The sequence below is a fragment of the Salmo salar genome, chromosome 12 (assembly GCF_965601325.2).
Source record: "Salmo salar chromosome 12, fSalSal1, whole genome shotgun sequence".
Classification (NCBI taxonomy): Eukaryota; Metazoa; Chordata; class Actinopteri; order Salmoniformes; family Salmonidae; genus Salmo; species Salmo salar.
The window spans coordinates 77,086,036-77,099,616 of record NC_138302.1 but is presented as its reverse complement, the minus strand read 5'-3'; the positions used below and the strand labels follow the sequence as shown (position 1 = coordinate 77,099,616).

General features: G+C 42.4%; 1 protein-coding gene across 1 annotated transcript in view; it reads right to left on the bottom strand.

The window, feature by feature from the left end:
• LOC106565878 (plexin-A2) overlaps positions 1–13,581 on the bottom strand; it is a 68,406-nt gene that overhangs the window by 17,434 nt on the left and 37,391 nt on the right. The window contains exons 5-8 of the mRNA XM_014133513.3: positions 7,077–7,177; positions 848–971; positions 545–698; positions 299–395 (exon numbers count right to left, since the gene is read on the bottom strand). Coding sequence (XP_013988988.1) covers positions 299–395; positions 545–698; positions 848–971; positions 7,077–7,177 — 476 coding nt within the window. The remainder of the gene's footprint in view (positions 1–298; positions 396–544; positions 699–847; positions 972–7,076; positions 7,178–13,581) is intronic.

Sequence of the window (13,581 nt, the reverse complement as noted above, 5' to 3'; positions counted from 1 at the left end):
GTGGACCTGAAGGTCGCGATCAGGGAATTATATTTAGATGTATGTACTCATACTACTCAGTATGTACACTGTTCCTCAGGGAACCAGTCTAGAAACACTAAGTAGAACCAAACAAGCTAACAATGCGGGGTTAACTGCCTTAGGTTGACCTAAATCAAAATGGATGGGTCATTTGAAATTAGGGGTTACCTATCTGCCTGATCTTAAGTGTGGTTGTCCGCATCAATGTCCTAATGAGGTTGTGCCCTACTATCTTCTGAATGCATCAGATAACGTGTGGGCCGGGAGATGAACTTACGTGTGATGCATGCTGCAGTTATAGAACTTGACCTCTGTACTGCCCAGCATTTGACCTGTCTCCTTAGAGTTCAGACGCAGCGCAACACCCAACCAGTCTGATGGAGAAAAGCAGAGGGGAGGGAGGAAACTGGTAGTATAGTAGTTGGCTTTATTCAGACTGCTGGTCCTCTGTAAAAGAGTCACAAATGTATCACTGAGGATCACAGAGCAATACGTCCTATGTTGGAGCTATATATTTTGTCACCTTGTCCTTCAGGTATGTGTGGGACCTCTTTGCCAGATGGAGACAGGCACATGACTCTGTTGCCATTGACATGGCCCTCCACCTCGGTCTGCTCTCCAAATAAACAGGTGATCCCAGTTGAGAGGTCAGGTACATTGCTCACCTCCAGCAGGAGCTATCGGAGAGGAGCAGAGAGAGATAGCTGGGTTGGAACAGTATGGTCTATCATGAAACACTGAGGACTTCTTCCCACCATCAAGATTCAGAACACGTCAGAATCAGTATGATCAGAAGTAAATAATTAACTGTTTATAGTTGACTTACAGGCACACTGTGTGCTGACACGGCAATGCTGTCTGGGTGAGAGATAACTTTCACACAACGTTCGATATTAGTGGCGAACCGGAAGGGCTCCTCTGCTCTCTGGCATTGGTCTCTTCTGGCACACCTGTAGATGGGAACCAGCACATTATTCATTCTTACTGGTTACTGTACATGTAAGATAAACATTTTCCTTTAAGGAACATCTAAACATCAATGCAAAACGCATCATACTGTGACACTTTCTGTATTTTGAAAGTTCCACACATTGAAAACTTGATTGCTGACATACAAAACAATTAGGGAATTAGGGACTGTATCAACACTGGACTAATGAAACAAATAGCAAGATAGTTTTGGCGTGGTATGATCCCCTATCAGTTTGGTTTGATTGCTCTGCCGAAGGAAATCCAGTTTTACGATGGGATAAATGGATTTTAAGCAGTGAGCGTTTTGTGTAAGCGTTATTTAACATTTTACATTGACATTTTAGTAATTTAGCAGACTCTCTTATCCAGAGCGACTTACAACTAGTGCATTCATCTAATTGGCTAGGTGAGACAACCACATATCACAGCTGCAGTAAGTACATTTTCCCTCAATAAAGTACAGATAACTGCCAAAATAATGGAAACACTAAATCAAGGAGTAAATCAAGGATACAAAGTATGTTGAAAGCAGGTGCTTCCACACAGGTGTGGTTCCTGAATTAAATAAGCAATTAACATTCCATCATGCTTAGGGTCATGCATAAAAATGCTGACGACAATGTCCCCATCCACAGGGCACGAGTGGTCCCTGAATGGTTTGATGTGCATGAAAACGATGTAAACCATATGCCATGGCCGTCTCAGTCACCAGATTTCAACCCAAATGAACACTTGCTGGAGCAGCGCCTGAGACAGCTTTTTCCACCACCATCAACAAAACACATCCCTCCAATAGAGTTCCAGACACTTATAGAATCCAAAGTGCATTGAAGCTGTTCTGGCTTGTGGTGGCACAACGCCCTAATAAGACACTTTTTGTTGGTGTTTCTTTTATTTTGTCAGTTACCTGTACTTATCAGCAAATCAGTACTAGTAGAAAATACACATTATTTTGAATTGAAGTGCCAGGACAGAGAGAGCTTTGACTGAACTGACCCCCGGTAGGGGTGGGAGGGCCAAGAGACCAGAGGTGGCAGAACGGAGTGCTCAGGATGGAGTGTAAGGTTTGAGCATAGCCTGAATGTAGAGTCTTGCATCACGTCGGATACTCACGGTTCCCCACAGTTGACCCGCAAAAAAATCAGATGGCTGGTGGAATGAAAACATTCTTACAACCCGCGCTTCAGAACAATCATATTGTGGGACGGAAACGTTTCAAATCAAGATTATATATATTTTTTACAAACCCAGAAGCTTGTTGTGTTGAATTGTGTTGAATTGTGCTGCTATTTCAATTAAGCTTTGTGAGAGGTGAGACATTTAGGCCATACACAGGCCATATAAAGCAGGGAATGGGAATAGCCTAATAGCCTACTACTATGAAAATAAACTGATGTTATTGGCGGGTTACAGATCAGCTCTTGGAACAATTCCATGTGCGTGAGATTAGTTGATACATTTCCGCATCCTATTCTGTGAGCTTGCAGTGAGTCACTTAGCCTCAAAGCAGGAGGGGAGGGCCGAGCCGGCCGGGAGGAAAGATACAACGATAGTCATAGGATGCGGAAATGGAGGTCAGTGGGGTCGAAGAGGCCGAATCAGGACAGTAGAGAGAGGGATTTAGCAGAAGGTAGAGTTGATAGGATAGAGTAGGAGAGAGTAGTGGGAGAGAGAGAGTGAAGATTGATGTACAGGACCATCAGGGTAGGGGCTCAGTGGGTAGGGTTGGAGGAGAGAGGGAGAGAAAAGGTAACCAAGTAGTGATCAGAAATATGGAGGGGGTTGCAGTACGGTTAGTAGGTGAACAGGATTTAGTAAAGAAGTCAAGCGCATTGCCCGCCTTGAGAGTAGGAGGAGACTGGGAAAGGGTGAGCTCAAAAGAGGAAAGGAGTGGGAGGTTGAAGTCAATCAGTACGATGAGTGGTGAGTCATCATTGTAAAAATTAGCTTATCAAGGTGTCAAGCTCATTGAGGAACTCTCCAATGGCACCTGGTGGGTGATATATGACAACAATGTTAAGCTTTAGTGGACAAGTGACAGTGACAACATGGAATTCAAATGAAGAGAGAGATGGGGAAAATAGAAAATGTTCACTTAGGAGAAATGAGTAGCCCTGTGCCACCACTATGAAGACCTATCTCTTCAAATGAGAAATTGTGGTAACTTGGGACGTGCAGATTTAGACATTCAAAATGCACACAAACACACATAAACATTGCACTTAAAGGTCCAATGCAACCATTTTTATCTCAATATAAAATCATTTAGGGGTAACATCTAAGTACCTTACTGTGATTGTGTTAAATTAAAATAATCCAAAAGAAACAAAATTTGCTTCTTAGCAAAGAAAATAGCTTCTTAGCAAAAGTCTGGGAGTGGTCTGAGTGGGGAGGGGGAATCTGAAAACGACCTCTCATTGGCAGAGAGGTTTGAAACTCCCTTTCTTGTTGGTATATTTACTAATTTACAGGTTATGCCAAAACTCCATCCCACTAAAACAGGCTGCAAGTTCACACGGTCCTTTTAAACAGCTCTAACACTAAAATAAAATTCTAATAATTTTCACAATATTATTCTAATCTCATGGTGTGAAAATATACACTGAGTATACAAAACAATAAGAAAACCTGCTCTTTCCATGACTGATCAGGTGAATCCAGGTGTGATCAGGTGAATCCAAGCCATGATCCCTTATTGATGTCAGTTGTTAAATCCACTTTAAATCAGTGTAGATGAAGGGGAGGAGACAAGGTAAAGAAGGATTTTTAAGTCTTGAGACAATTGAGACATGTGTGCCATTCAGAAGGTGAATAGGAAAGACAAAATAGTTAAGCGCCTTTAAACAGGGTATGGTAGTAGGTGTCAGCGCACCGGTTTGTGTCAAGAACTGCAACGCTGTTGGGTTTTTCACGCTCAACTGTTTCCTGTGTGTATCAAGAATGGTCCACCGCCCAAAGGACACCCAGCCAATTTCACAAAACTGTGGGAAGCATTGGAATCAATATGGGCCAGCATCCCTGTGGAACATTTTCGACACCTTGTAGAGTCCATGCCCTGACAAATTGAGGCTGTTCTGAGGGCAAAAGGGGGTGCAGCTCAATATTAGTAAGGTATTCCTAATGTTTGGTATACTCAGTGTATATAAAACACAGATAAATCATGTTTTTGAATGCACTGGGCCTTTAAAAGAATGAGAGGCTCTCCAGGTTGCATCTCTCAGCGATCACGCTTCCTTTTGACGGGGATCTAACAATAGAGCGTGTCTCTCTTTTACATGTGTAATGTCCACTGTGGGATGAGACAGTGCTTAATGGACTCTCAGATGTGGTCGAGGGTGACATCTCATGGGAGCCTTCAAAGCGCACAGAGACCTCAACAGTAATTACAAGACAATGAGGGCAGAATGGAAACCCAATGATGGTTGTTGTTCCTGCTGGCTCCTTGATACAGCCGGTATCCATAGGGAGAATAGATACTAACCTCTTAGCTTCTTATCCATCGAAGTGCCCCTGGATACCCATTTCATCCCAGGCGCCCTTTCATTCCCTTCTATTTCATCTCCCCTCCATGTTATGTCTGATAGTGCTGTTTGTTCTCCTGTCCTAGACTCTTAGACATTAACACACCACATATACAGTTGAAGTCGGAAGTTTACATAGACTTAGGTTTTTCAACCACTCCACAAATTTCTTGTTAACAAACTATAGTTTTGGCAAGTCAGTTAGGACATCTACTTTTTGCATGACACAAGTAATTTTTCCAACAATTGTTTACAGACAGATTATTTCACAAATAATTCACGGTATCACAATTCCAGTGGGTCAGAGGTTTACATACACTAAGTTGACTGGGCCTTTAAACAGCTTGGAAAATTCCAGAAAATTATGTCATGGCTTTTGAAGCTTCTGATAGGCTAATTGACATAATTTTTGTCAATTGCAGGTGAACCTGTGGATGTATTTCAAGGCCTACCATCAAACAGTGCCTCTTTGCTTGACACCATGGGAAAATCAAAAGAAATCAGCCAAGACCTGAAATCAGCCAAGAATTATAGAACTCCACAAGTCTGCTTCATCCTTGGGAGCAATTTCCAAATGCCTGAAGGTACCACGTTCATCTGTACAAACAATAGTATGCAAGTATAAACACCATGGGACCACACAGTTGTCATACCGCTCAGGAAGGAGATGCGTTCTGTCCCCTAGAGATGAACGCACTTTGGTGCGAAAAGTGCAAATCAATCCCAGAACAACAGCAAAGGACCTTGTGAAGAGGCTGGAGGAAACAAGTACCAAAGTATCTATATCCACAGTAAAACGAGTCCTATATCGACATAACCTGAAAGGCAGCTCAGCAAGGAAGAAGCCACTGCTCCAAAACCTCCATAAAAAAAGCCAGACTACGGTTTGCAATTGCACATGGGAACAAAGATCGTACTTTTTGGATAAATGTTCTCTGGTCTGATGAAACAAAAATAGAACTGTTTGGCCATAATGACCATCGTTATGTTTGGAGGAAAAAGGTGGAGGCTTGCAAGCCGAAGAACACCATCCCAACCGTGAAGCATGGGGGTAGAAGCATCACGTTGTGGGGGTGCTTTGCTGCAGAAGGGACTGGTGCACTTCACAAAATAGATGGCATCATGAGGGAGGAAAAATATGTGGATATATTGAAGCAACATCTCAAGGCATCAGTCAGGAAGATAAAGCTCGGTCGCAAATGGGTCTTCCAAATGGACAATAACCCCAAGCATACTTCCAAAGTTGTGGCAAAATGACTTAAGGACAACAAAGTCAAGATATTAGAGTGGCCATCACAAAGCCCTGACCTCAATCCTATAGAAAATGTGTGGGCAGAACTGAAAAAGTGTGTGCGAGGAAGGAGGCCTACAAACCTGACTCAGTTACATCAGCTCTGTCGGGAGGAATGGGTCAAATTTTACCCAACTTATTGTGGGAAGCTTGTGGAAGGCTACCCGAAACATTTGACCCAAGTTAAACAATTTAAAGGCAATGCTACCAAATACTAATTGAGTGTATGTACACTTCTGACCCACTGGGAATGTGATGAAGGAAATAAAAGCAGAAATAAATCATTCTCTCTACTATTATTCTGACATTTCACCTTCTTAAAATAAATTGGTGATCCTAACTGACCTAAGACAGGGATTTTTATTAGGATTACATTTCAGGAATTGTGAAAAACTGAGTTTAAATGTATTTGGCTAAGGTATGTAAACTTCCAACTTCAACTGTACATACACACACACCCCTATATGGCACATGGTGCTTTACCTCAACCTGCTTTGGGTGGGCATATACAGTGACTGTATGTTGCATTTTCTAACAGTTTTACTGTAGAGAGACAAGGTGAGTATTACACTTAGGAAACCATTCAGTGAACAGTAGCTAGACAGTGAATAGTAGCTAGACAGTCAATAGTAGCTCATGGAAGTGGCATACATACAAGTATAATCGTGGGAATTGGAGCAGAAAATGCACTTAGGAAAATAGATGAGGAATAAAGTAATTAGGATAAATATGTTCTGTGTTTTGCTAGTCAAGTGGGGTGATAACATAGAGAGGGCTCTCCATGAGCTGCAATTTAGATAATGATGATCGTAGAGATTGCTGAAATGCAAATGCCATATAATAATGCATTAATCCTTTCTGAGGTCTGTTTCAGTGTATTTTCAGAAACACTGCTGGGTTTTAATCTTCTGAATCTCTTCTGCTCTGTCCTGTTCTATTACGTAAGCTAACCTGGCGGTCAGATAATTAAGATGTCGAAGATAAGCCTCTTTCACAGTCCTAAATTTTCTAGAGACTGCAGCAGTCCATTTGGTTACCCTCTGCACTACTCTCTGTCTGTAATCCCTCTGTGCTCTGTCCCCATTATCTCAGTCATTCTGCCACTCCATACCAGCAGTGGCAGACAGGCTGTTATCTGTGTGCTCAGTAGCATCATTTTGTATTTGAGAGCTTGTATGACCTCTTACTCCTTTTTTCTTGGAAAATGATGTGATTTGTGTTTTAAAACATGGTCATTGTGCCTTCTGAGAATAGTGTAGTAGTGGACTTACATGTTGAGCAGGACACACCAGCCGCAGTGAGGATCCTCAGAGCTCAGACACTCTCCGCAGGTCCCATACTGCTCACAGGCCTCCACTGGGACCTGGGTCACCTACAACACAACAGAGGAAGGCTTAGATGCTTAACATAGGCCATGGAGCCTACAACATTCACATGAACAGCACATAATTTACAATTAGTGTAAAACTTATTGCTCTTTATAACTGCTTCATGATTTGTTTAGCTGGTTAATTGTGTGGGATACATTATGTAGTACAATATGTAATATATCCATTGAAATAGTGTCCCTGTTGACTTAGTAAACATGATCTAAGGAAATGGGGGAAAGCCTGGTAGTATGCACTAGGTTGAAGATGACAAAGTTAAGACAATATAATAATTCTACACGGCAGCTTTCAGAAATAAACAAATTAATTGGACCAGAATCGTTGATAACTACTAGCATCATTGCTAACTAGCAACACTGGTCTCAATTTTGCAAAGAGTTATTGGATATTAGAATCCTATTGTCTTAACCTTTGTCATCTTCAACCTAGGTTCAACAGAGGAAGTAGCTCTGGCAAACAGGCTGAGAAACGAGTTAAGCCACAGCAAAGATAAGCCTGATATCCATGGGTGTGCTCACAGCTTGGATCAGCCTACACACACAGATACACACACACATATACACCGCCACCTCTCTGTGTGGACGCCTGGCAAAGCATACGCTCCCATTAGTCGCTGTGACAGACGCTGCTGTTGAGTGGGCAACGCCAGCCCGTGCATACACAAACAGGTTGTAGCTTTGCTATTTTATACTTTGTTATTATGCTCCCCCTTGACGGACCATGCAAGTCATTTCCTGATGTAAGCAATCACAAATGAAGAGTGGATTATGGATTAGAGCGTCTCCGCTTCTCTTGATAGCGTAAATGGGTTCTCTCTCAGTTATGTGTTGGCAAAACAGATTATCTGCCGCTCTCCGCAAAATCACTTTTTATTTTTTTAAGAAAATGCTAAATGATTTTAGAAGGGATGAGGGGACAGGCTCTACGTCCAAATCTGACACAGAAAGAGTAATCCTCCCAACCAGCCCAACTCAGATTAGCCTCTCCAAAACTAGCTAAGGAGGGGAATGAGCAGACAGACAGATGGGTCTTGCTGTTACCGTGCCAACAGTGTGCCTCTGGTGCTGCTCAGATTTAATGTTCAGCTCACATGATGTGAGTTTATTTGTCCATCGAATATTACCTGAGCATGCAGGCAAAGCTATGAATCACAATGAGATGACATTTGTCAGCAGACAACAATTTGTTTGAGGACCACAATTTCCCACACTTTTACAGCCCTAGAAATCCCTTCAAATGTAACTACAATTAATTACCACACTAAAATGTGGCAGCCATTTGATGAAAGCTTCAGATTTTTCTCTTTATTACATTATTTTATTTATAGGACAGCACAAACCTACAGTACACACTACATAGAGATACAAGCAAGAGAAAGTGAGAGGAAGAGAATTCTACCATAGATGGTTATAATTATGGTGTGATATGTTATTTTCAACAGTCATATACTCTAATCCATTCTGCAACTGTCAACTTTGGCTATTATGCAATCCTCGTCATCTCATATCATGCTCTTGGGGGAGGGGGTTCCAACCTGAGTTAAGTGCGCGTAAATGGAATGTAATTCCCTTTTAATGCACTTTTTCTCTATGTGTATTCTGACCTTGACCTGAAGCATCAGAACAGATCATGGCAAAAAGTGTTTTAGCTCTGTGGTCTTGGAATTATCTTCAGACCAGCTTGAAACTCCAGGATCTTGTTTCCTTGGAGGAGTTTAAAAGTTTGGTTGACTCACATTTACATTTGCATTTGACATTTTAGGAATTTAGCAGACACTCTTATCCAGAGGTTAGGAGGTGTTGCGAGGGGGTGTGTGCTGTGGGATTATTTAAGACACTTGTTTCAGATGTTTTTGGAAGATGGACAGGGAGATGCGTGTCGCCACCTGGGTGTCAGAAGAGGGGAAGGAGAAAAGTAGTTTAGTGTCATCCGCATAGCAATGATAGGCGAGACCATGTGAGGATATGACAGAGCCGCGTGACTTGGTGTGTAGAGAAAAGAGGAGAGGGCCTGGAACCGAGCGCTGGGGGACACCAGTAGTGAGAGTACGTGGTGCAGACACAGATCCTCTCCCCGTCACCTGGTAGGAGAGGCCTGTCAGGTAGGATGCAATCCAAGAGTGTACAGGGCCTGAGACACCCAGCCCTGAGAGAGTGGAGGAGAATCTCATGGTTCACGGTGTTGAAGGCAGCTGATAGATCTAGGAGGATGAGAACAGAAGAGAGAGTCAGCTTTGGCAGTGTGGAGGGCCTCCATGTAAGAGAGAAGAGCAATCTCGGTTGAGTGACACGTCTTGAAACCTGACTGGTTAGGGTCAAGGAGATCGTTCTGAGAAAGATAGTGAGAGAGTTGGTCAGAGATAGCACGCTCAAGTGTTTTGGAAAGAAAAGAAAGAAGGGATACCATTGTTTTTTATGTCAGATGAGTTGAGTATTGGTTTCATGAAGAGGGGAGCAACTCAAGCCATTTTGAAGTCAGAGGGGACAGTCAGTGGTCAAGGATGAGTTGAGATGGTCTGGAGAAGGATGAGAAGACGAGGTTGAGCAGGCACATTATCGGGATGCCGGACCTCACTAGTCGCAGGATTTCATCTGAAGAGAGGGGAGTGAAAGAGGTCAAGACGTAGAGTAGTTCTCTATGAGTGGGACCAGTGGACTTAAGAGGCTGAGGGAATGAGTAGCAGATGTCATCAACCTTCTTTTCAAAGTGGTTGATGCAAAGAGAGGTAGAGAGGAGGGAGTGAAAGGATGATAGGTCCTCCGGAAGTTTAGTTTTTCGATATTTTCACTCAGTTTCCCGCAGCCCTGTTCTGTAAGCTCGCAATGAGTCCCTCAGCCACAGAGCAGGAGGGGAGGGCCGAGCTGGCCGGGAGGAATGGAGATGGTGCGAGTCATAGGATGCGGAAAGGGAGGAGAGTAGGGTCGAAGAATCAGAATCAGGAGACAGGAGGGAGATGGATTTGGCAGAAGTGAGAGATGATAGGATAGAAGAGGAAAGAGTAGTGGGAGATGGAGAGCGAAGATCATGACCATCTGGGTAGGGGCTGAGTGGCTAGGGTTGGAGGAAAGCGACACAGAAAAGGAAACAAAGTAGTGATCAGAGACCTGGAGGGGGGTTGCAGTGAGATTAGCAGGCGAACAGCCTCCAGTAAAGATGAGGTCAAGCGTATTACCTGCCTTGTGAGTGGGAGGGGACTGTGAAAGGGTGAGGTCAAAAGAGGCCAGGGGAAAGAGAGAGTTAGAAAGAAATGAATCGAAGGCAGACGTTGGGAGGTTGAAGTTTCCAAGTACAAAGAACAGAGAGACATCAACAGGAAATTAGCTTATCAAGGTGTCAAGCTTATTGAGGAACTCTCTATGGACACCTGCTGGGCAGTAGATGACAACAATTTTAAACTTGAGTGGCATGGAATTCAAATGAGGAGATGGACAGGTAAGAGAGGGAAAACATTTTAAATATCTGCTTAGGAGAAATGAGTAGCCCTGTGCCACCACCGCGACGACCAGATGCTCTCGGACTATGAGAGAAAACGTAGTCAGATGAAGTCAGATGAAGATGAGAGCAGCTGGAGTAGCAGTGTTTTCTGGGGTGATCCCTGTCTACGTCAGGGCCAAAAAGTCAAGGGACTGAAGGGCTGCATTGGCTGAGATGAACTCGGCGCTCTTGACTGTTCCAAACGTACACTAAATTAGAAGAGTTGCAGCCAAGGGATGGGAAGCGTCTGTAAAGCCTACAGGGAAAGGAGCGAACAGGTACAGAAAACACACACATACTGTAGTTGCCAATGCTACAAAAGAGCAAAATGAGATCTGAAAATAACTAGGTAAGATACCAAAGTGAGAGAGTGGTGTGGAGCAGAGTATGTGAGTGGAGTTGGCGGAGTTGAGCAGTCCACGTACCCCTAAAAAACACTCCTCTCTCAGAGGGAAAAAACTGCTGCTCCAAATACGCTCCATTCATTAAAATCCCCAGTTGAACCAACAACCATCTATTTTTGTTACTACCTGGAACTACCATTTGGTTTTGAAGTATTGGAACCAAACGCATTCCAATAAACATGAAAAGGTGACTGTAGGAAGGGTTCATCATTTGTTTTAAATAGGCTACTGTCACGTCCTGACCATGGTAAGATGTTATTTTCTATGGTAGAGTAGGTCAGGGCGTGACAGGGGGTGGTTTGGGTTTTTCTATGTTTTCTATTTCTATGTTTAGTTCTAGTCTTTCTATTTCTATGTTGTTTTTTTTGGGATGATCTCCAATTAGAGGCAGCTGGTTCTCGTTGTCTCTAATTGGAGATCATATTTAAGTACGGGTTTTTTCCAACTGTTTTTGTGGGTAGTTGTTTCTGTTTAGTCTATGTACCTGACAGTACTGTGAGCTGATCGTTTTCGCGTTTGTTATTTTCTGTAGTGTTCTGTGTTAAAATAAAGTCATTATGAGCACTCAACACGCTGCGCTTTGGTCCCCTTTCTAGACAGCCGTTACAGCTACATGTCGTAATAAATAGCATGCAAACACAGAAAGACAGGCAACGTAAGAAGAAATGAAAATGCATTATTTAGGCTGTATTATTTAAAAATGATAGCCTACAAAGAAATAAATTGTGAAGCATTTGCGAGTGCGCCACACTAGGCTGCACGCTAGGCTGGCAGGAACATTAAGCATTCAGCATTTAAACAACATTTTGTTGTATTAAACAGTTATAGTCTATAAATTGTGCATATAGTCTGACTTACTTAGAATTAAATACACATTTTATGAAAAATACCTTATTAGGCTCAGTCTACAGTGCCTTTGAATTCACTTTTAGAAACACGAGTTTGGCCAGAGGCTGTGGCTTCAGGCTCATGCCCGGAGAGCAGGCCAGCAGCGGATACTAAACACCCTTCAGGCCACTCTTGCCAGGCTGGGCAGGGATGCAGAGTTTTTTTATTTTTCTATAGGTAAGCCTAAACATTTTTTGGAAAATAACCCTATCAAAACGGAAAGCTCCTTGAAAGAGGTTATATGTCTCACCTATTGGGCCAAAATCTATGATAGCCTATTGTATAGATAATAGAACAAACATTAACAAAACTTTTAAGAGATCAGATTTTTTTGTTTATAAATACTTTGCTACAATGACACACTTAGCTAGCTACCCACTTGATTTATTTATGTTAGCATGTGCACGTATTACACCTTCATGCTTTTGGGATATGTGTCTTTTCAGATTCCACAACGACACTACATCACTGCACTCATTCTCTTGCTGTTGGTCCTCCTCTTTGTAAGTCACCTTGATTTTGCACCTAAAGCATGGGGCTATAGCAGCACACAAATAGCCTACAATTGCATGCTGGGCCGGGAATGCCCTGAGCTCGTGAAGTGAAGTGATGCCTACTGGAGCGCTACTGAAGGCGAAATTGGAGCAAGCGAGAAGGCCAATGCTCCAGCCATTTGGAAACTCGCTCTGCGCTCCAGTCAAATTGAGCACGCTCCGTTCTGGTGTGAAGCCTTCCTCTCTTTCCTTCCTTGAACACCTCAGCAGGACCGTCTTTGTTTTCGGCGACGGTCTTAGTTTTGCGACGAGACCCCCACCTACAGCTGCAACTGAGAAAACAGGGGAGACTGAAGTACTAATACCAGTGGTGGAAAAAGTACCCAATTGTCATACTTGAGTAAAAGTAAAGATACCTTGATAGAAAATAACTCAAGTAAAAGTGAAAGTTACCCAGAAAAATACTACTTGAGTAAAAGTCTAAAAGAATTTCATTTTAAATATACTTAAGTATCAAAAGTAAATGTATTTGCTAAAATATACTTAAGTATAAAAATGTATAAATCATTTCAAATTCCTTATATTAAGCAAAGCAGATGGCCACATTTCTTAATTTTTTTATTTACAGATAGCAAAGGACACACTCCAACACTCAGACATAATATACAAATGTAGCATGTGATGACCTGGGATGTTCTCTTGATTAGTGTGTGAATTAGACAATTTTCCTGTCCTGTTAATCATTGAAAATGTAAGGAGTACTTTTGGATGTCAGGGGGGGGAGTACATAATTTTCTTTAGGAAAAAAAGTAAAACTAAAAGTTGTCAAAAATATAAATAGTAAAGGACAGATACCCCCAAAAACTACTTAAGTAGTACTTTAAAGTATTTTTACTTAAGAACTTCACACCACTGACTAATACTAACAGCTAACTCCCTTGCAAAGGTGAAGAGCACACCTCCCGATACTAATTGCTGATTGCCTAGGAGAGGAGAAACCACTCCCCCTCCAATACAGCCACTGATTACAAAAACAACAATAGTCACAAATTGCCCTGCCCCTTAATCCTGGGTGATGTGTCAACAATCATCTGCTAGTACTAGTTAATAGCTGTCAGCGGTTCACCT